Source organism: Neopsephotus bourkii, unplaced genomic scaffold (assembly GCF_033783945.1).
Source record: "Neopsephotus bourkii isolate Nb327-2 ecotype Australia unplaced genomic scaffold, CSIRO-AGI_Nbou_v1 NB_257, whole genome shotgun sequence".
In the NCBI taxonomy this organism is placed as follows: domain Eukaryota; kingdom Metazoa; phylum Chordata; class Aves; order Psittaciformes; family Psittacidae; genus Neopsephotus; species Neopsephotus bourkii.
The window spans coordinates 1,357,522-1,379,695 of record NW_026900766.1 but is presented as its reverse complement, the minus strand read 5'-3'; the positions used below and the strand labels follow the sequence as shown (position 1 = coordinate 1,379,695).

The window sequence follows — 22,174 nt, the reverse complement described above, 5'->3', positions numbered from 1 at the left end:
TCCCTATGTAAACAAGTACTTAGGTCTTACTTAGGCAAATATTTCTTTATTTTATGAGAACACACAGGCACTAGTTGACTTTCATATTAATAGCACAGCATGTGTATGTTAATATTGAAATCATCTGAGATCTTCAGGGTAAAAGGTATTTATGCCAAAGATAGCATTATGTTTTGGTATCCACTCTCAGCATGGCTACAACTAAAACAACAGTCATACTCAAACACTGCTAGATTTCTGGTAAAGACTGGAAATTGTTGTTGTTCAGGCCATAAAACTTTGCTTTTCGCTTTGAAAGATCCAGTACTAAATAGCTTCTGTAGTTTTCATGTGAAATATTGAATACCACATAATGAGCACCTGGCTGAGCAGTAATATTCAGGGCTTTGCACTCTGACATTCACTCTCTTTTTATTTATTTATTTAGTTTTGTGTGATCATCCATATGCAAAGTAACTTGTGCACTGGTAAACAAGGACTCTGATAGAAACTATAAATGCCATCCTGAAATGCACAGACCGGTACTACCAAACAGAAAGGCCAGATAACACCCTGTTAGATAAATGTCTTTATTACAGATATTTGCACCTCTTGGTTCACTGAATTCATTTGCTGTATAGAAAATATTTAACTCTTAATCCATTCTAGATTTGTCATTGGCTGTCTGAGTACAGCTTCCATAATTTACATTTGTGTACACAGCTGGCAAATGAACTTGCTAAGCCACTGTCCATCATATTTGAAAAATCATGGCAGTCAGGTGAAGTTCCTGACGACTGGGAAAAAGGAAATATAACCCCCATTTTCAAGACCCGGAGAATTACAGACCAGTCAGTCTCACCTCTGTGCCTGGCAAAATCTTGGGGCAGATTCTCCTGGAAGGCATGCTAAGGCACATGAGAATCAATAAGGTGCTTGGTGACAGCCAGCATGGCTTCACTAAGGGGAAATCCTGCCTGACCAATTTGGCGGCCTTCTACGACGGGGCTGCGGAACTGATGGACAGGGGTAGAGCAGCTGATGTCATCTACCTGGACTTGTGTAAAGCGTTCAACACTGTCCCACACGACATCCTTGTCTCTAAATTGGAGAGACATCAAACTGATAGGTGGACCACTCGGTAGATAAAGAACTGGCTGGATGGCCACACGCAAAGAGTTGTGGTCAATGGCTCAATGTCCAGCTGAAGACCAGTAACAAGTGGTGTCCCTCAGGGATCAGTGTTGGGACTGGTCTTGTTCAACATCTTTGTCACTGACATGGACAGTGGGATTGAGTGCGCCCTCAGCAAGTTTGCCGATGACACCAAGCTGTGTGGTTCAGTTGATATGCTGGAGGGAAGGAATGCCATCCAGAGGGACCTTGACACGCTTGTGAGGTGGCCAATGCCAATCACATGAAGTTCAACCAAGCTTAGTGCAAGGCCCTGCACCTGGGTTGGAGGAATCCCAGGCACAGCTACAGGCTGGGCAGAGAAGAGATTCAGAGCAGCCCTGCAGAGAAGGACTTCGGGGTGTTGGTAGATGAGAAAATGAACATGAGCCGGCTTCAGTGTGCGCTTGCAGCCCAGAAAGCCAATCGAATCCTGGGCTGCATCAAAAGGAGCGTGACCAGCAGGTAGAAGGAGGTGATCCTGCCCCGCTACTCTGCTCTTGTGAGACCTCACTTGGAGAATTGTGTGCAGTTCTGGTGTCCTCAGCATAAAAGGACATGGAACTGTTGGAACAAGTCCAGAGGAGGGCCATGAGGATGATCAGGGGACTGGAGCACCTCCCGTATGAAGATAGGCTGAGAAAGTTGGGGCTGTTCAGCCTGGAGAAGGCTGCATGGAGACCTCCTAGCAGTCTTCCAGTATCTGAAGGGGGCTTATAAGTATGCTGGGGAGGGACTCTTCATTAGGGACTGTAGTGACAGTACAAGGGGTAACAGGTTCAAACTTAAAGAGGGGAGGTTTAGACTGGATATAAGGAGGAAGTTCTTTACTGTAAGTGTGGTGAGGCACTGGAATAGGTTGCCCAAGGAAGTTGTGAATGCTCCATCCCTGGCAGTGTTCAAGGCCAGGTTGGACGAGTCCTTAGGTGACACGGTTTAGTGGGAGGTGTCCCTGCCCATGGCAGGGGGGCTGGACCTAGAAGATCTTAAGGTTCTTTCCAGCCCTAACTATTCTATGATCCTATGATTCTAAAGAATACCACAAGAAAAACTGTACTAGAAATTGTAAACAAGAATAGAAAAGAATTAGCCTGAATTTTTGTTTTACTTATTCAGCATACTGTTCAAAAGTGTCTGTGAAACTACTCAACATAGAAAACTGAAAATTTTGACTAAACCTAACCTCTTTGAATATGTCTGTCTACTAATGATTAGTACAGAGACCCTCATTACTAGCTGATCATGTTGCAAGTATATTCGTATGCATTACTTGAGTGGTCCACTATTTGAAAACGTGTTTATACAACTTAAAATGCATGTGTTTGTACAATTTAAAATGTAATTTACATTGTTTGTACAGTGTAAAAATGTACAATGTGTACACGCCTAAGTGCAGACTGCACAAATAGAAAATGCTGTAGAAAGGAAACATTTTCTTTCCACCTTGTGGATAGGTCCAACCATCTAGTTCCAAGTGCACCTTGAGTGCTAGGCCTCAAATACTCCTTCTGAACAGAAATCACTAAAGGCTTGAAGTTGGAAGTGATCTCTGGAGGTCATCTGTTCCAATCCCTCTGCTCAGGTGGGGCTACCTAGAGACAGTGGCCCAGGATTGTGTTCAGATGGCTTTCAAGTACCTCAAAGGATGGAGACTCCACAACCCCTGTGGGCAGCCTGTCCAGTGCTCAGGCACCATCACAGTAAATCAGTATTTTCTGATGTTCAGAGGGAGCCTCCTGTGTTTCAGGTTGTGCACATTGCCTCTGGTTCTGTCACGGGACACCACTGACAGAAGCCTGGCTCCATCTTATTTACTCCTTCCCTTCAGGCATTTATATACACTGATAAGATCCCCCTGAGCCTTCTCCAAGCTGAACAGACCCAGCTTTCTCAGGCTTTTCTCATAAGAGGGATATTCCAGTCCCTTCATCATTTTCATGACTCTTTGCTGGACTCCCTTCTGTATGTCTGTGTTTCTCTTGTACTGGGGAGCCTGAAACTGGACACAGCACTCCAGGTGTGGCCATGCCAGCACTGAGTAGAAGGGAAGGATCACTTTCTTTGACCTGCTGACAATACTTTGTGTAATACAGCCCAGGATACCACTCACCTTCTTTTCTACAAAGGCACATTTCTGGCTCATGTATATCCAGAGTTAAGGCAGAACTCTCACTAGAGCCTGACTTAGGTTATATTATTGTGTTAATGTTACTTACTGACACTTCTCCTGTGGTGTTTACTTAGGTTACAGTAAATTGGTCCCTCTTTTTCTTTAAAGGTTTCTAGCCAATGGCTATTGACAAACAGGGCATGAAAACGTGGCTAGAGTATAACTGGTATTTGCTTAAGTTTGAAGAGGATTTGAACTGAGCCCTTAGACATGAACTGTCGCATGTGTCACAGGGAGTGTTCATCCAGGAATCAACGGCATTACCATTATGTCAGCCCTAGATACTTCAGTGCTCACTGAAGCGAGGCAGAAAAGCGTTTCAAGAGAAGCTCTTTGGAGGAATAGCTCAGTTTCAGGACATGAGCGGGTACATTTATGAGAGTGCTACCACATAATTACATATATATATTTAGCTTATTCAGGAAGGAGACAAACACTGTTTACCCAGCATAGTCTATATCTGGGCTGAAATAAAAGAAAGCTAATGCAGGGAGTGTGTGGTATATATGGTTTGTGTTTTCAAAATCTGCATAGTTTATTTAGGATCAGGTATTCACACCTCACCTTGGTAGGTCAAAATATGAGAACATGATGAAAAGCTACTTGTTTTCTTTTCATTCTCTGCCATGTTTTTAGATGGGATATTGTAACACTAAGATCTAGATATTAACTTATATGTAATTTTAAAAAGATTTGTGAATAACCAATTTCAGAGAAGCTTTGATCTTTTCTTCGTGTTTCACTGGCTTTTGTCAACTGGGAGATGTCATATGATGACACCTCTTAGTCATGGAATCCACATAGGTGAATTATATTTCCCAGAATAAATAAAACCTAAAAGCTATTAGACCACCAGCCTAATAAAGTTGGCTTTCATAACTTTAAGGCAGCTTACTCAACCTAGGTAGCAAATCAACATAGGAAGGCCAATGCAGCTTGTACCTCCAGTGAGATGTGATAGTTCCCAGTGCACAGCCACAGGAGAGAGGAAGGTGCTATGGAGAGTGGCTCCAAGTAATACTCTTTTTCCTTTGAAGGAAAAAGGCAACAACAAAAAGTTAATGTTTCATATGCCTGTAGCTTGTAGTATGATTTAGGAAACATCTCAATGCAGTATTTAATTTCTTTTCCAGCTCAAATCATTATGTGTTATCCACTGATGTTGCAAGGTCCATGGTATCTGTTTTCTATAGAAGTAATACAGCTATATTCAGGAAAATGCATATTCCTACTTGTAACAAATTGCTCTAGCTTTCCTTATGGACAGAAATAGCTTTTATGTAAGTTTCTAGCTATGAGCTCATCTTAGGCATGCTAATTTGAAACCATAGACATCCAAAGAAAGGGAAATGGGGTCTCAAAAAAAAAAAAACCAAGTTATATAACGTGTGATTATTTACCACATGGCTAACCTTTCTTTAGGAAGGAGTTGCCTTACAGTCACTAACAGCTCCTAAACTCCAATCAGCTTTGGTATAAGTCCAGTAGACTCTTCAGACCATGCTTGGTAGATGATAACTGTTTAGACATGGCATCAGTTTACAATATAGAAATCTTTGTTTTATGACAAGCAGGAATAAGATCAGATGATCTGTACTTGCTCATTTGGTCTCCTCTGTGAACTGAATGGCCTTTTTGTACCTACTTTTCTTCTAGGACCAAGTTTTACAAGCAATTCCTCCAGATTCTCAGGATAAAAAAGTTGCAGAGTCTATGCTGTATTTATCAACTCTCAGAAAGTGTATTTGAACAACTCGATGATAAAACCAAAGTGAAATATATTGTAATCTATTGGAGCATCTCTAAAAATAAACCAGAAAATGAGTTTTAACACTTCTGAGGCACAAGAATGTAATAAAATTTATAAAATGAACAACCTGTAGCTTGTGGTATACCTACCCTGGTCAAATACTGAAGTGACAAACTAAACTGCTTTCTAAAAATAAATGTACAGCCCATTGAATTTTTATGGCAAATTTTATTAAAAAATAGATGTTATAAACAAAACCTGAAGCTTTAAGACGCTTTTGTGAGATTGAACTTGTAGGTATACAAACTTCAGTCTCACGGGCAAACTGAAGCACTGGTGGTATTTGGGAGCAGATCGTGGGAAATCTGTGAGGCAGTGGGGCAGGGACTTTGCTTTGCACAGCTGTGTAAAGACTTGCCATAATAGCTGTATCAGCAACCCCTGCTCTGGAGGAAGCAGGAGGAGTGCCTGTTCTCCCTCCTCTAGGAAGCATGATGCTCAGCAGAGCTCAGGATGAGAGGAATGAGCGACGTGGCCTTGTATTTTATCTCTGCTGGCCTGGAAAACAGTGCACCAAGGGATGTTCTTACGATGGTGCAAAACACACCAGTGATAAAGCCTTCAAGGAGACTTCCGTGCCCTGGCTAGTTTCCACAGTGCCGCTTCTGTACTGTGACACAGTGGGAGGCCACCACACTGCCACAGCCCACCTCAAGAGCCAGGGCTGACCTCAGCCATCAGTGCCAGTATTTCAATCTCAAAGTTTGCCTTCCTTGTGCAATTTGCAATAGCGTTTTTTAAACAGTTTTGCATAAAACCAGTAGATGGATGCATTTTCTGTTGTTCTTTGGTTGTATTTTTTAATACCACTTGAATACATCACCATCAGGGACAAGGCCGAGAGCCACGCACAGCAGCAGGGCCGCGGGGGACCCTGTGACTCGACACGTCTCAGCCGTGCCATTATAGCCACCACGTCCGTCTTCCCCCTCGTCCCTCCCGCAGGGCTGTGGCTGAAGGCGAGCGAGCCGCCGCAGCGGGGGGCAGCACCGAAGAGGAGGCCATTTTGCAGCCGCTGAGGGGGAAAGAGAACGGCAGAGAGCGGGCGGCGGGCGCAGGCAGGCGGGACCCGCCCCCCCGCGGCAGGTAAGAGCCGTACCACCTGGCGGAGGCACTCGCCGCCTGCCGCGTCCATACGCCTGCTCCCCGGCCAACAGCCGGTGTCGCGGGCCAACGCACCCCGGCAACAGCAGGTGAATCCGCCCCGCAGGCCCCGGTGATCGCCGGTGAGCTGCAGCCCCCCGCCCTGCGGCGAGCCGGGAGGGCAGGGCTAGGTGTAGTTCGGCCGGCAGGGGGCGCTGTCCTGCCAGGCGCGCCGCGCGGAGCAAGGTATGCTGCAAAGGGTTAAGGAGCGGGCGGTGGAGCCTGGCTGCTGCTGCTGCTGGGAGAGGGAAGAAGTGAGCGGTGCAGGGGATAGAAAATACAGCTGGGTAGGCAGCCGCGCAGCGCCCCCGCGTCTCCTTCCCCTCCCGTTGCTAGCCCGCCGGGACAGAGCGGGACGCGGCGGCCGGGGCGCAGCGGCGGGACGACAATGCAGCAGGCGGAGAAAGCAGGAGGGGCAGCGCACGGCAACATGGAGGGAGGCGCGGAGCGGGCCAGCCCCTGATGCGGCTCTTTCTCCTCCTCCTCCGGGCAGCGGCTCCGGCGGCTATTACCTCCCTGGCGGCGGTTGGCGGCGGCGGGTGGAAATGAGCAGATCGGCGGCGCTTCTCCTCTGCCTGCTGGGCTGCAACGTGTGGAAGGCGGTGACCAAAACCTTAGGGGTGCCTGAGGCAGCTCAAGGTCGGTGCGGGAAGGGCTGCGGGACTGGCTCGCTTTGTGCGGCGGCCCCCGGGGCGGTGGGGGGCTGCATTGTGCGGGCGGCGGCAAACTTGGGGGGGGGGGGTGGGCGACCGGGGATTTGGCGGTGAGGGAAGGGCGATGCGAGATCCAGCTCCCACCGCCCGCCGGCTGCGGGGCGCAGCGGGGGCGCCACCCGCTGCAGAGCCCCCCGGCCTCGGGGTGGTGGAGGCAGCCCCGGGCGGAGGCGGGTGCTAGCCCCGCGGCTGAGGAGCTTTTGTTAACGGAAGGAGCAGGGGCTGCCGTTGGCCTCATTGTGCTGCCCCCTCCCTCCCTTAGCGCCGCCGGAGCTGTTGCATTGCGACCCCGGCTCCTTCCCTCCCGCTGCGGGGCCCGACGCGGCGGTGAGAGGCGGGCTGAGGGGCACTGGCGGCCGCAGGCCCCGTCCCCGGCCGTGCGGGAACACCGGGCTGCGGGCTCGCCCCCTGGGCTGGTGGCGCGGCTCAGCCCGCCGCTGCGGGACGTTTCCGGGCCTTGGCCGGGCCTTTTGTTCGGCGAAGTGGACTGCCCGCCGGCCGGGCGGGGGCCTGTCACGGCGCCGGGCGGCCGCTGCCCCCCTCAGTAGCCGGAGAGGGACGCTTCCCGGCTGGATAGGGATGGCCTCCCCCTCCGCCCTCACCCGGGCGGGAGCAGAAGCCGCGGCGGGGCAGTGCCCTACCCCTCCCCGGGGAGTCCGCGGCCCCTGAGGCTGCTCCTGGTCTTCCCCCTGGTCCTCCAGGGCCGGGGTCCTGCCCTGGTCCTCACAGGTGCCATGGTGTGGCATCCCCTCGGCGGCTCGGTGCACCTGCCCTGCAGCCCTCTACCCGTATGGAAACTCGGCGTGAGGAGATGCTCCCCGTGCCCTCGGCCTTGCTTTTTGGGGGCAGGAGGACATACCTCCTTCAGCTTCCTCCCGCCTGGCTCTGACAGGCATCCTGTGGCAGCATCGCACCTGTCGGGACCACGGCTATGCTAGGAAGCAGATAACTTGACTACCTAAGGGTACGAAATATGCTAGGAGGAAATGCATCCCCCTCATGGTCAGTGTTAGCCTGGTGGCATGTGTTGTCAAGAGGTGAAATGCATCATCTAGGATGAGAGATCGTATGCTGGCTTAGCCTTCGTGGTGATGGGTTGGTTGGCAGCATTCTTCCTGCTGTGGCTGAGTAGAAATACACCGTGCAAAAGGTATGCTTATGTCCACTTTCCTCTAAGCTTTCCTGTCTCACATGTTAAGAATCAATAAGTGATGCTTGCCACAAGAAGGAAAACATTAGAAGTAACCTTTTGAACTTTAATGGTTTTGTTTGCAGAGTAGTAAAGTAAGGTTTGTGGTGTAGTAAGATGTGGGTAGACCTATGAATTCTTGTACAGAGTATTCAAAAAGTATTGGTATCTTGTTGCAAAACCTACTATGCTAGGCAGTCTGACAACAAATGTTGTGTCAGATTTTGCCTTTTCCTAAGGACGAAAAAGTAGCGGTTCTGGAATGAGAAGTACCGAACTGTAACTCGAAGACCAGTAGACTTGAGACTATACTGTGTGTATGATACAGGTGTCAGGAAAATAGAACTGTGGTCATCCCTTGAAGTTAGCACTTCGGATACCAGTGTAATAGTTAAATCTATTTTCTGTAATCTTTTTCGTATATGTGATCAAAGTGGTCAGGTATTGGCCAAATTAGTGCTTTTTAACTGCCCTGTTGATCTCGTATTGTCAAGTTCAGTTCATGGTGTGTGGAAGAACTTGTCTCTTATGTCCACGTCAAGCTTGATAGCTGATTATTTAAGTAATAGCAGCTATATCTATAAATGGAGAACATTTCTGTCTAAATAGAATGGTCTAATTTTATCTTTGGTGTAGGAACATGTGAGCTTTCATAGATAGCATCACTTTCCAAAGTATAATTATGAGCCAAATCTTTACTTTTTGTCATGCAAATGCAGTGTAAATGTAGCGCTAATCTCAAAGTGTATTCTGCTCACTAGTTACCAGCTACTTACCATGAGTCTTTCTTTTGAAAGTTTGTGCCGTACCAGCTTGTAGCCTTGAATAAATTCCTTATCACCAGGTGTGAACATCATTTGGAGAGAAGAGTTTTAGTACCAGTCACATTTCACATCCACATCCACAGTGTCACATCCACAGTGTTAGGATACTGAGCACTACTGAGTGCCAAATAGCTGTGAAACCTAAACCAACTGTTTTTTCCCCTCTTACCCCTTTTGGCACCCTGGTGATAGTTGTAGGTGCAGGTGAATGGCCATTCCCAAAGTTCAGGGATGTCTGAAGATGACTTACTTTCCCCTTGTGTCTGGGGAGACACTAGTGAAAAACAAAGGGATTGAAATAAAGCTGGAAAGTGAGAAAACCAGAGGATGCCATCGTGGAGTAATTGGTGCATCTGCAATATTTTATTGCTGGACAAGTTGAAAGAGACTGAGTCGGAAAGACCTTCTCAAAATGGGACAGATATGTTGAGATATTCCATGCCTGTGTTAATAGACCAAATAAATAGGTCTTGCACTGGGAAATATTTGAAGGTGGGATTTGTAGTCGGTGTTCTGATTAAAGAAGGGATAAGGAGTGGTGCTTTGCATCGAGTGTTTCTCCTTCGCTCCTCTCAGCCGTATGTTCAGACAGTCCCAGCCTCATGCTCTGCTCTGCCAGGCTGATTATGTAATTCCTGAATATGAAAAGCAGTGGTAATTAAGCTCTGCAGTTAGCACCCTATTTAGAAAATTGGATGACTTTGGCACGCTGTTACCTTATTTGACTCATTGTACAGATCTTTCCTGGCCTCTGAAGGTCACAGAGGTACCTTCTAAGTTTCAGTAAGTTACTGTCTTTAATATGGTAAACTCCACATGCGTGGGTTGTTAATTTTTGTCATTGTTGATGCTTGGAGCCCCAGCAGTGAGGTGGTTAAAAGTCCATGAAGGTTACACTTTAGGATTGGTACAGCTTTACCTCTTTAACTTCTTAAATACCTAAAACCTGTCAAGTGTTTCAAATGAGGACTAATTTATGGTTTGAGAGGGTTTTTTCTGTGGTGTTTGTTTGTTTGGTTTTTAATTGTTCTACCAAGTATTCCAGAACTTAAATTGGTTTCAATACTGAAATGAATGTGTAGAAATTTTAATTAAAACAAAAAGCCAAATCAACCTTTAAATGCGTTCCTAGACTGGTGACTTGTCTGGGTACAAACAAAAGACATAAGTGAGTTCTCTTTATATGAACAGATCTCTTTTAAACTTAGGGAGCTTTGGCAGATAGTAATGTAAGAGTTATGTGAAGAAGTAACACTAACCTGGGGGAAAGTAAGCAAAATTATTGTAATGTTAGAAGGGGTTAAATTTGTCATCTGTAAACTTTGCTTCACAGTAGATGAGGACACCTCATTTGTAGATACTATGGAGGCTCTTTTAGGAAAAAAATTAGGATATTGTGGTGTAGTTCAGAAGTCCAGTATGACTTTGGTATTGTTTTTAAATCATGTCTTGGTTGATCTTCAGATTTCAATAGTTGTTCAAAGAAGTTAGGAATAAAAAAGTATAATTTGAGCAATAAATAGCAGCCACTTCAAGGACTATACTATTAGTAGGTGAATATGCTCAGGATATCAGCTTTTTAATCCCAGAGTGAGATCAGGCAGATACTTTTTTTTCCTAGTACAATGGTGGATAAAAGTTCAGCTGTTGCTTCTTAGTTGGAATCTGCAGTATTTTCTCCTTTCTGTGCACATGGAGGACAGGAGGGTTGATTCTTGAGTGCTGCTGTTTGAATTGCCTGCCTGCCTTGCAAACATCCATTGCATTACTTGACATTGTAAAAGCTAATTTCACAACCATTTCAGCTGGATGTTTTGTGAAGGCTTCTTTTCTGGACAGCACAGTAACATCTGTGAGGAGACCCACAAGTTCCTGTGTTGGGTTTTTTTTCCTAAGCCGGTTATCCTGAATTGCAGTTTTAGCCATGATGATACAGTTTAGATGATGCAGAAATAGTCTTTCTCTCTTTCATCTTGTGCTGCCATACTGCCTCATCTTGATCAGCTGCAAATTACCAATGACCTTCAAATGCAAACTTTCATTTCATTGAGATGACAAATGGAGAGTCATAAGAGTAGAAGCTAAAGTGATTTAAAACAGCACAAAAGATAATGTTTTATTTTAGTATAGGAGCAGATTGTTTACTCAGTTCTAGATACTGTTGCAAAATCTTCATGAGGATGGGGTATTCATTGGTTTTGTTTGTTATAAGATGCAGGTAAGCATGAATTTTTTTTCTGATTTCTTTTTCATATATGCCTTGAACTACTAATGCCTGCAAATGCCTAGTAACTGATTTCTCTGAAGTCAGATGAGTAAGTCAACCTGGGTGAGCTGAGGGTTTTTAACTGCAGTCTTTTTCTATAAACATTTGTGTTTACTCTTTTGACTTGTAATACTTCCCAGTAAATGATTCAGCTTACCTTAAACAATGTATGTATACACTTGTTAAATGACAGCAGATTCACATGCTGACTTTCCCTGTGGTCATTTGTCTGCTTGTGTCTTAAGATGGTGTTAATTGCCATGTGTCACCTAACAGAAAGGTTAAAACAACCTTTCTCCCTCTCCCTTCGCTTTTGTCTTTCTTTTTTAAACCTCACACTGACACCTCTTACTGCATGGGATTGGAACTAGGTTCATTAAAGTTTTAGGACTGGCTCCTTTCTGGGACAGCTTCTGGCCAAGTGAATGGTTTCAGATAGCAGTCCCCTCTCCACAGGAGAGGTTTCTGGTATCAATGAAATGCAGTTTTACCCTATGCTTGTTAATTTAACAGAATCACCTGGGTATATGTAGTTGTGTGCTTGGGAGGAAGAAGGATTGTGCATTTAGGCTTGTTGGAAAACTTAAGAAATCTCCAGTGGTTTTAGTGCATGGAGGAGCCAAGGTGTCATTCTGCTTCCTGCCTGTACAAACTTCACGAGTTTATTCTGTCCCTTGTCTTATGTGCCATAGTCTTGGTGCATGAGAAAAACTGAGGGAAAGATGCATGGCAAGGAAATTCAGTATATAGGTCATACCAGGGTAGGTATGCACAGAACCTGGCATCTCGGTGGTTCATCTTTAATGTCATTTCTTAACAACCCTTCTTGAAGTTTGACTGTTAGATAGCAGTCTGCTTGGGAATGATTCTTCTGTTCCACATATCTCAAATTAGTACATTTGATCAATACAGTTGTGTTGTGTATCTTGAGCTCATTATTAGGAAGATAGCTAACTTTTCCAATCAGCCAAAGGTAAACTAAATAATCTTCAGAATACTTGCATCAAATCGAAGTGTGCACTTTCAGTATTTGTTACCTTATACACCGATTACCTTATGGGTGCTGCATTAATTTCTCTTGCCTTTAGTACATATAATTTCTGGTTTTAGATATGAAGAAAGGCAACTCCTGAGAGAACTACGCTGTTGGTATTCTGCTGCTCCCACAGGTCTCAGTGGTTTTATCGCTTATCTGTCAGGAAGCACAAATAAGGGAGGCAAGAAGCCTGTGTAAATGGTTGTATTTACTAGAACAACTGAATATAATAATACTAAATACAATACTAATAGCATACACTAAAATATTTTGGTTTGGGAAATACTAAAGAGAACTGACTGCTGCTTTTTTCTTCCTTCATAAATTCCAGAAATATTTTCCTGTGAGCTGGTTTACATTATGTTTTCAGTTAATATAGTATCTGGTTTGTTGTGCATGGGTAGTAAGTACTACACACATGCTTTTTACAAACACCATCTTTAGTTTTATAGGAAACTGGAAAGATACCTGTATAGTTGTTAATACAGAGTTATAAAAATATGAACATACTGTAATTTCTTGCTGCTTTTAGTAATCACATTGAATCTTTCCCTTTAAAATGTTTAGACAGTCATATTTGATATAATGGTGAGTCTGTGGTCTTGAAAGCAGCATTTAAATATATTTCACCTTAGAGCTACATTTTTACTTCATGTAAAATGTCAGTATTCTGATTCAGGTATACCTGTGTCACTTCTTTCCTAGCTTGAAGAGCAGTGGATCTTGAGGCAATCTGAAGGAAAAATTAATTTACACGCAGTATGGTCTGTGTGTATTATCTCCCTCACTAGCTACTTGGGAGATAGGGTGTATTTAAAGAAAACTGCTTTCAGTATAAAGTACGTTTTGAGTAGAAGCAGTCTCTGCAGGCAGGGCACAGAAGTCCCTGGAAATGCAACACTAAAGCTGTCTTTTAATTGTTCCTGCTCTTAGCTTTTGCAGTTCTGTAAGCTGTCACTGCCTGTGCCATGCTGTGGAGGCATGCTAGGGAGTGAAATCCTGTCTTTATGGATTATCTATACACCTTATGCACCAGGAGGTGAAGCCTCCCTGTCACTGCGGGTAGGAATCTATGATGAGATCTCTGCTATGCTACTGTAATGGTAATTTTTCAGGTGGGGAGGCAAAAACACATAGCAGGAGAAGGGGATACATGTGAACCTTGCTGGACTAGTGATGACTGTTATAGGGGCCACCCTCAGCCTCTGTGCCCTGTGGGAATCAAGCTTCTTCAAGGAGACACAGCTGCAACTGCTGTTAGCAGGGAGGAAATAGGAAATGGAGTATGGGGGAAAGCTCAGGGGAAGGAAGTAGCAGCATCCTTTTGGTTTGGGGACAACAAAGGAGCTGAATCCAGTAAGGTGCAAAATACTTTCAGTTTCTTAAGTTCTGGCTGCAGGAGTGCTGAGAACCTATTGTGTGGTAGGTATAATACAATAGCAATTCGTAACAGTAAAGGTGAGCTTACCTTGACAGTCACTAAATGTTGAGACAAGAGGTAGAGTAATAGAGTCCTGCTTTGTTAAAGAAAGCAAAAAGGCCTTTCTTCTTCATGCAGTAATTAACAGAGGTGACAGCAGTGTTGGGAGCTCCCTCTTGTTTTATCCCAACTTTGCGGCTGGGATTGTCATTACTGGAAAGAAGATCTCTTTCATCCTTTATAAGCAAGGGCGTATACTAATGCAGCAACAAGTATTTATCAAATGATGCTGTGAGACTTGATAATAAAAAAAGAACAAATGAAGGTAAGCACTGTATTTGGACTGCTGCTGGAAGGAAATTAATGTATCAGCAGTTTTGTCCAGCCCTCCTGCACTCTAGCATGCAGTGTGCAGTTGTGCAAAATGAAAGGTTAAGATCCAAACATCTCATCTCTCAGTTTGTACTTGGTATCTAAATGTAAAACTTGTCATGCGAGGGGTATGCACCTGTCAGCCAGGGTGAGAGGTGTCCTGCCTAACTTAGGTGTCTGCAGTCTGGGAGTGTCTATGACCTCTTAGCTAGTCATCCACAGCCCTGTTGCAGACATGAAAAGCTGATCTTTTCAGTTAATGGAGCCAAGTGTCATTCCTGTCACCTGGAGTAAGCACGTTTGGTCAGGTGGACTGTGCTCTGTAGACATTCATTGACTAACATGGCAGCCTAGACAAAGCTGTTTGTACTCCCATTTAGTCAGATGAGTTCTCCCTTAGATACTTTTAACTGGAAGTTTCATCAGCTTGGTGTTGGCTCAGCCTCAGAGCTGCTGAATACATACCATGTAATAAGCTGTGTGAAGGAACACATACACGCACTCTTGGATTACCTGGCTGGGTTATCTTGCATTTCTCAGGACTGAAACAAGTTTGTGTTGTTGTCTATTTACATTTCTAAACCATTTGTCTTTGTGCATTATGCTTAGGAGCCTAAGTCTTTCACTCCCAGGCGTATATAAACAAAAAGAAGGGTTTAGAAACAAGTCAGGAGGCTTGCAGAACTGTTTGGGCTTGTCTGCATGGTTTTTTTACCTGCATGTTTTTTTGCCATGTTTTTAATTAGCCTTGTATTCCCAAGAGTTAATTTATTCTGGATTAAGCTGCACTATTACTCTCACCTTTGTCTGTTTTCTCTTGCTGGCATTCTTGTAAGCAATGTGGTAAACCAAATCAAGGAAGTTATTCAACTGAAAACTCTATGCACCAGTTTAGTCTTTACCTGAATCACTTCCCTTTGGGAATTACACAAATGCTGTTGCTGGTGTGGAGGAAAGGGCTGAGAGGAGGTGACAGAGGAAGACAAGGATTTCAAGGCAGTAGTGCCAGTTGATTAAATTGTTTGTAGAACTGTAACATAAGAGATAGGACACAACATTTCATAAGTTGACTTTTAGAAGTTACTGCTCAAAGGACATAGATATTGTCTGAAAATACAATACCACCCCACTGCTCAAAAAAAGGCATGAAGAATTTCTTGAAAACTAATTTGCCTACAGTCGACAAGAAGTCTGAATTAGAGCAGTGAATAGTGGCAGACCCTGACATAGGTAGAATCATAGAATAGTTAGTTAGGGATGGAAAGGACCTTAAGAGCATCTAGTTCCAACCCCCCTGCATGGGCAGGGACACCTCCCACTAAACAATGTCACCCAAGGCTCTGTCCAACCCGGCCTTGAGCACTGCCAAGGATGGAGGATCCACAGCTTTCTTGGGCAACCTGTTCCAGTGCCTCACCACCCTAACAGTAAAGAAGAGTAGAGGGGCAGGATCACCTCCTTTGACCTGCTGGTCACGCTCCTTTTGATGCAGCCCAGGATACGGTTGGCTTTCGGGGCTGTGAGTGCACACTGAAGCCGGCTCGTGCAGTTTCTCGTCGACCAACACCCCCAAGTCCTTCTCCACTGGGCTGCTCTGCATCTCTTCTCTGCCCAGCCTGTAGCTGTGCCTGGGATTGCTCCAACCCAGGTGTAGGACCTTGCACGGGGCATAGGCAGCAGTCAGGGAGGTGTTGCATTCAAGTAGTAGTACAAGAAGTAAACCCCCAGACTAGACACATGAATGTTAACAAACACAAGGAAATACCTAAACACCCTCTGCTACAAACGTTGCCCTCTGTAACAAATGCAGAAGAGATTTCTTGAATTCTCCTTTCCAAGACCTCACCATAGGCAGTGTAGTAACAAATGCCAATTGGTGTATTGATAAGGACTGGTGAGGAAATGCCGCATGCTCTCTACATTTCTGCAGAATTCATGCAGATGGAACCCAAACCCCTTTCCTTTCTCCTTTGGGATCACCACACTCAACTGACTGTACGTGCTATAAAAGCCTTTACGGATACAGTATGAACATAGAGATTTATTTACAGGGACACCCCACAGCGATGCCCAGTGTGTGGCCACCATGGGCAGGGACATCCCTTTGGGCCTCCCGGGCACAGGCGCTCCCCTGGGGCCAGCACCGCAAAGGCCTTTTTCCAAGGGATGCTGGGTGAAGGGGCAGCAGCAGCAGCAGGGCTGCGGTGGGCAGGGCTGCAGGGTCCCATCACCCCCCGTGTCATAGTGCCAGCACCCGGCCACGCAGCATCACAATGCTCTGGGGCAGTAGGAGTCCAGTGCCCGCCCCTGTCCCACTGCCAGAGTGCCCGGTGCTGCCACCAGGACAGAGCTGGCAGCATGAGGCCATCCCAGAGGCAGTCCTTGGGGCACTGGGGTAATTCCTGGCAGGGGGAGGGGGTTAATGGGGGCAACCCTTGAAGCTGCAGAAGCAGGAGCTTCTGTGCTGCACTTCCAGCTCCTGGAGGGGCCATGCTCAAAGCTCATCGGGTGGATGGATGGAGGGAGGGATGGGTGGATAGATGGAAATCCTGTCTCAGTCACTGGGGAGCTCACCTTCCTCATCTCCTGGGCAGCAGGGAATTAGGTGAGGGGGGGACTAAGGGAGGGAACACCTGAAGCTGCGAAGCTGCACGAGGTTCTGTGCTGCGGTTCCAGCTTCTGGAGGGGCCACGCTGAAAGCATCATTGAGGGATCCTGCTTTAGTTGTCAGGGAGCTCGATGTCCTCACCTCCAGGGGAGAGAGAGGCAGTAGCCAGAGGAAATGGATGCCCAGGCGGCTCAGTGCCCTCCCCCACTGCCAAGCACAGGAAGGATTCGTGCTCCGAGGACTCATAAGGCCAATGGCATTTTGGTGGTGTTGGAAGCCCCTGAGATGGCTTCAGGTGGAAGCAGGAAAAGCAGTGCCAGTGTCCCCTTCTTCTCTCAGAGACGTAACCAGCCCGTGGACCGGGAGCAGGTCTTGCTCCCGTGCTCAGGGAGTAGCCGCCAGCGCTGGGGTCAGGAAGGAATTTTCCCCCGGGGCAGATTGGCACCGGTCCCCGGGGGTTTTTTGCCTTCCTCTGAGCACTGAGCATGACCACTTGTCAGGGCTCCTCAGTCCATTCTGGCTGTGTTATGGCCTGGTGCTCATGCTCCACAAAGGCGGCCCCTCATGTTCTGCAGCTGGGGGGGGAAGGCTTTTTTCCCCCCAGGCTGGACTCTCAAGCGTCCCCGGGGTTTTTTGCCTTCCTCCGCAGCCGAGCACAGCCCCTTCATGGGGCTCCTTTGGGTCATGGTGTCCCAAAGGCAGCTGCTCGTGCTCCACGCAGGTGGCCCTCGTGCCCCGCATCTGGGGGGAGGCAGCCTTCTGCACTCCCAGGGTGGCCCCAGCATGGCCCCGGGACTTGCTGCTGTCCTCCGGAGTATTGAGCACCACCCCTTGTCAGGTCTTCCCTGGCCTTTTCTGGCTTGGTTCTTCTTGTACTGCTCTTGCACCACCAGGGCACCACTCCTGCCCTAGCTGTCTTTGCCTCCCTTTGAACTGTGCTTCCGGTGTGTTCTGAAACCTGCTGAGCAGCATACTGACCTGGGCAAATATGACAGTAGTTTAAAAAGCTACTTGTGGTAATAATGTTGAAAGACACAGTGAAGCACAGCAATAACTGTATTGCTCTTTTAGCTTTACTGCTAGCACCCAGAGTATTCTTGCAACTCAGTTTATTTCAGTGTGTGGTGCTGTATTTGAGGTCCTGGCAAATAACTTAAGTTTGAACGAGTCTCTAGGTTCATGATGTAGGATTTACAGGAGCCAGAAACACAGATGGTCAAAATGGGAGCTGTATTTTTGTTGTTTTGCAGAGTGCCTGTGTGTGCGGACTGTGGGGACTTTTTTCCCTACTATTACAACTTTAATATGAATATGTTTGTTGTCTTCAAAAGTTAAAATTTCCTTTGCTCTTCCAGGACAGTTATTCTTTTGTATGCTGCTAGTTAAAACTTTCTAGAGGGAACTATGGCATAAAACTTACTCAATGTAAATATTGTTAGCAGTTTACCTGAAAACTGAAAATGTGCTTGCTTCCAGCAGCCTGAAGCAGTAGGAGCAAGAGCTTACAATGGGATGAATTTCAAGTTTACTTGTTGCTGCAAGCTATTGAGTTATAGCTGCAGCAGGCTTTGGAATATTAAACTACTAAAAATACTTCAAAAATCAGTTGTTGAAGGAAGACACCATGATGGATTGGAATTCTTGATGAAAGCTAATAGTTTTCCAGACATGTGATTAGATAAGGACTTCCTTCTTCAGATCAGATATGAGTAGCTATCTATCTGCTCTGGGAAGCTTTACCTCAACAAAAGCTACTTGGCACTCTTCAGCTGTGTTCAAAATCTTGCTGGAGATCTTGTTTTAATTAGTAATTTTACCTGTGAGTCTGCAGTTCATCTTTCAGTAACATTCTCGCTCACTCTCTGTTTTTAAAGCGTGGTTTACTGTTGCTGCCGAAAGAACCAAGTGAGCCCTCTCAGCAGATGTTCTCATTAGAAAGGGAACTGAAGCAGTGTCATATCTCAAGCTAACTTTCTACATGGAAAAAATCCTTGGGTTTTGAGGGGTGAGGGGACAGATAGCAGAGAGTAGAGCAGTGTTTGTGGTAGTGTCCTAGAAAGGTAATGGTTATTCCCATGTGCAAGTTAATGCATGCTTTTAAGTGAGTACTCCGTACGTTCATAAATTCGTCTGTGGTGAAGAAGAATCCAAAAAGATGTGTATTGGACTCTCTTATAAATAAGTGATAGCCCTGCGGATTCCTCCAGAGCAGCAGAGAATTTTTGTTTACATGGATGATTGCACACAAAGATGCTTTTTAATATCCGATGCATTCAGTTATTAAGGTTTTTATCAGTTAGCCTCTAAGAACTGATCAAATATCATCCTCCCTTACCCTTAGCCTAATTGCATAGTGGAGAATATTGAAACTCAAATTCTTATGGCCAAACTCTCAGGTGTTATTTAATCTGCATGCCTGTGCCTTACAAAACTGTGTTATTTCTAGCATTTCCTAGAAGGTGTATATTGAATTGGAGGAAGAGCAGATGCAGAGTAGTGTTTCCTGACCATGATGCTGACATGAGGCAGAAATTTCATTGCCTCACTGTTTCTTTATGCCATTCTTTCTACTGCTATACAGATTAACAGTAAGTAAGAATATGCTCTTAAATAGTCCATCATGAAAGAGCTTTGGTACATCTGGGGACTGGCTGTAAACAAATAGTATCTGACAGTATTGGGTTGCAGGGCTGATCGGTGCTTCCTTTCTGATGTGTCTTTGTGGAGATAGCAAAATGCAGCCTTCATTACTCCAAATCTCGTTAAAATTCAGAAGATCCCTTAACAACCCAAAGGAGGTGATGCATGCCAAGGTGGTGATTCGCCAAGAGGAATAGCACTTTCTCTTGCTGAGTTTCATCTCTAAGTTATTCTTTATAGCATCTTGAGTACATAATAAAAGCTAACAGTAATGAAAGAATGTATGTTTTTTGAAACACTCGTTGCGTACTCCCTAGTCACAGGATGACGAAGATACATACGTTGTGCAGAATATAAGGCCAAGAGTAAAGAGAAAGAGCAGTGACCAAGATGGCACATTGTCTAGGTCAGGGCTGGGAAGTAAACCAAGGCCACACAAGAATCACGTCTTAATTCATGCTAGTTTTGCTTCAGTGGTTAGGGAGATTTTAACAAATTTGCTGATAGTTAGGTAGTTTCTTTTTGGACCCTTATGAAATAATTTCTGATTTAGTCACCCTTTTCTTGCCATCCCATGCTTTTCTTTGTCACAGTTACATGAATGAAAAGGGTGAAGCCAGAAAGCTGCTTGGCAGTGGGCAGCGCAGTGGTGTGTCAGTGGTCTGAGCTGGTTTTTGGCCTCCTGGGAAGGCAGACAGCTCCCTCCTGCTACACTGATGTTCAAATTTGAGGAAATTTTTGTGTATAAGTAGATACACAGCCAGTATGTATATGGCAAGCTTGCTTTCTATCCCCAAATGGATGGCAAGTTTGGTTTCTGAAAATATATATATAGTATAAAAATATGTATGCAGTGGGGGGGAGGGGGAAGACAAGCATGAAGACAATAAAATGGCATGTTAAAATTCCTCCATAGGAAATGAAGTTTGAATGGGTTCCAGCTACAAATACTAAGAAGCTTCTTCCTTTTCCTCTTGCTCTTTCCCTCCCCTCCCCTTCCCTTCCCTATGGAGTTGATCTTAATTTTTAACTTTATTTCAGTCTGCCAGAAGACAGCCTACATTTTCAAAAGCAGTCATGTAAACAAATCTGTGTTTCAAGCATACTCACAAGCTTGATGTTGCGAGTAACATCAGAATCTCATTTCATGTTCTTAAGCATCAGGAGGATGAAATGCTTCAAATCCAAAGTGTTGTTAAAAGAGTCGGTACTTGTCTGTAGTTACAATGCAGAAAATACCATAAGAAGCAATTATCTTAATTCAAAGAGTAAGGCAACGCAGATAAATGTTGACTTCAGAGAAGTTTGCTGATAACTAATTGAGCTTGTAAATGATGTTCTTTCTGTGCCTAGTGTAGTATTTCCTTTAGCTTTTTTAAATTGTAAACCCAGACTGATGACCCATGATTTTGTGAAGTATCCATGTATTGCATTCACAGGACCTGTTTGCCTCAGGGTGTAGTAAAAATATTGCATGTCTTATACCATGTTAAACAGAATAGGGAAGGAGAGAATAACTTAATGATATGTCCATTGATCCCTTTCCTTGTCATGAATTATTCAGCCACTGGTATGATTGTTAGGTTTTAAGGTTGCTTTTTTTAAGCCTTGTAAAGGTATTATATAACTAGGTATTATATTGATGGTAGGTATTATTGTCACGCCTTAATTTATTTCAGTTTGACTTAATTACCAGGTTTCCAAGACAATATTATTAGCTTTCCTGAATGACTCGGAAAAACTATGAATTAAGTATTTACTTCTGCTAGGAAACTGGGATGGATATAATTGTGGGTTGGACACCTCAACGTTCGCGCACACATGTGCAGACGTGCACACATGCTTGTCTTGTACGAGCATATGGTATGAATCAAAGCTTACCTCAGTAGTAAAACTGTAATGCATTTTCCATCATTGTCAGTTATGTGTTCATGGCATGGTACTCTGTACTTTGAACAACTTAAAGTTATTGTCCTTTATAAATGGTCATTATTCTATGAAATTAATATGTTATCCAGGGTACTTGGCTTCAATTTTGTCCTTGGATTGCTGCAGTTATTGAAATAACACCAGAAGTTGCATCTTCTTTTCTGCTCACTTGGTTCAAAGCAGCTTTGGCTTGCAGACATATACAGATGTGTTTGTTCTTTCTTGTTCATGGCAACAGATTTGAAATAAATCCTTGCTAGCACATAGAAGGAGTGTGAATTAATTGAGTGTGTGAGTACTTGTACTTCCTTTTTCAAAATCTGTTGAAACCTTAAATTAAGCATTGTGGGCTACTGTTTTTTTTGTGTTTTTTTTTTTTTTTCCCTGTAATTTTCATGGTATTTGCATACTATTACCAGGCGTTCTTGCAAATTTCAAATTTTCTCAGAAAAAGTTGATTTTTGATATTTCTCTGCTTTAAGGGGGTTTGTATTGCCCACATACAGGGGCTTGGTTTAGTGATATGTGATGTTTGTGTGAAGGTATAGCCTTTCTCCATAGCTGCAGAAAAGAGGAGCTTATGGGGAAAAAGGGCATTGATTTGTACAATTATAAACATAAGCATTTTTTTTTTTCTTACTCAGTTGTGTAAAAGCTTCTATTATAGGCATTCAGGGTCAAGGTTGTGGCTTGGCCAATGTGAAGCCTCTATAAAAAGGGCAGGAAATAAGACCCTGGAAACTACACGTCTGTCAGCCTGACCTGAGTGCTGAGAAAGGTCGTGAAGCAGATGATCCTAAGTGAGATCACAAAGCATGTACAGGAAAACAGGGAGATCAGGCTCAGTCAGCATGGGGTCATGAAGGGCATGTCCTTCTTGACCAACCTGATCTCCTTCTATG

The 22,174-nt window shown here is 44.8% G+C and overlaps 2 protein-coding genes and 1 long non-coding RNA gene across 7 annotated transcripts in view; all 3 read left to right on the top strand.

Moving 5' to 3' along the window:
- CROT (carnitine O-octanoyltransferase) overlaps positions 1 to 22,174 on the top strand; it is a 235,564-nt gene that overhangs the window by 47,430 nt on the left and 165,960 nt on the right. The window lies entirely within an intron of this gene.
- On the top strand, positions 3,108 to 5,269 carry LOC133208296 (uncharacterized). Its single transcript, XR_009724317.1, has 2 exons — positions 3,108 to 4,602; positions 4,979 to 5,269. It is a non-coding gene; the product is annotated as an uncharacterized LOC133208296 (long non-coding RNA).
- FAM171A1 (family with sequence similarity 171 member A1) overlaps positions 6,547 to 22,174 on the top strand; it is a 90,466-nt gene continuing 74,838 nt past the window's right edge. For both annotated transcript variants that reach the window (XM_061346102.1, XM_061346101.1), the window contains exon 1: positions 6,547 to 6,914. In XM_061346102.1, coding sequence (XP_061202086.1) covers positions 6,821 to 6,914 — 94 coding nt within the window. In that variant the 5' untranslated portion in view covers positions 6,547 to 6,820. The remainder of the gene's footprint in view (positions 6,915 to 22,174) is intronic.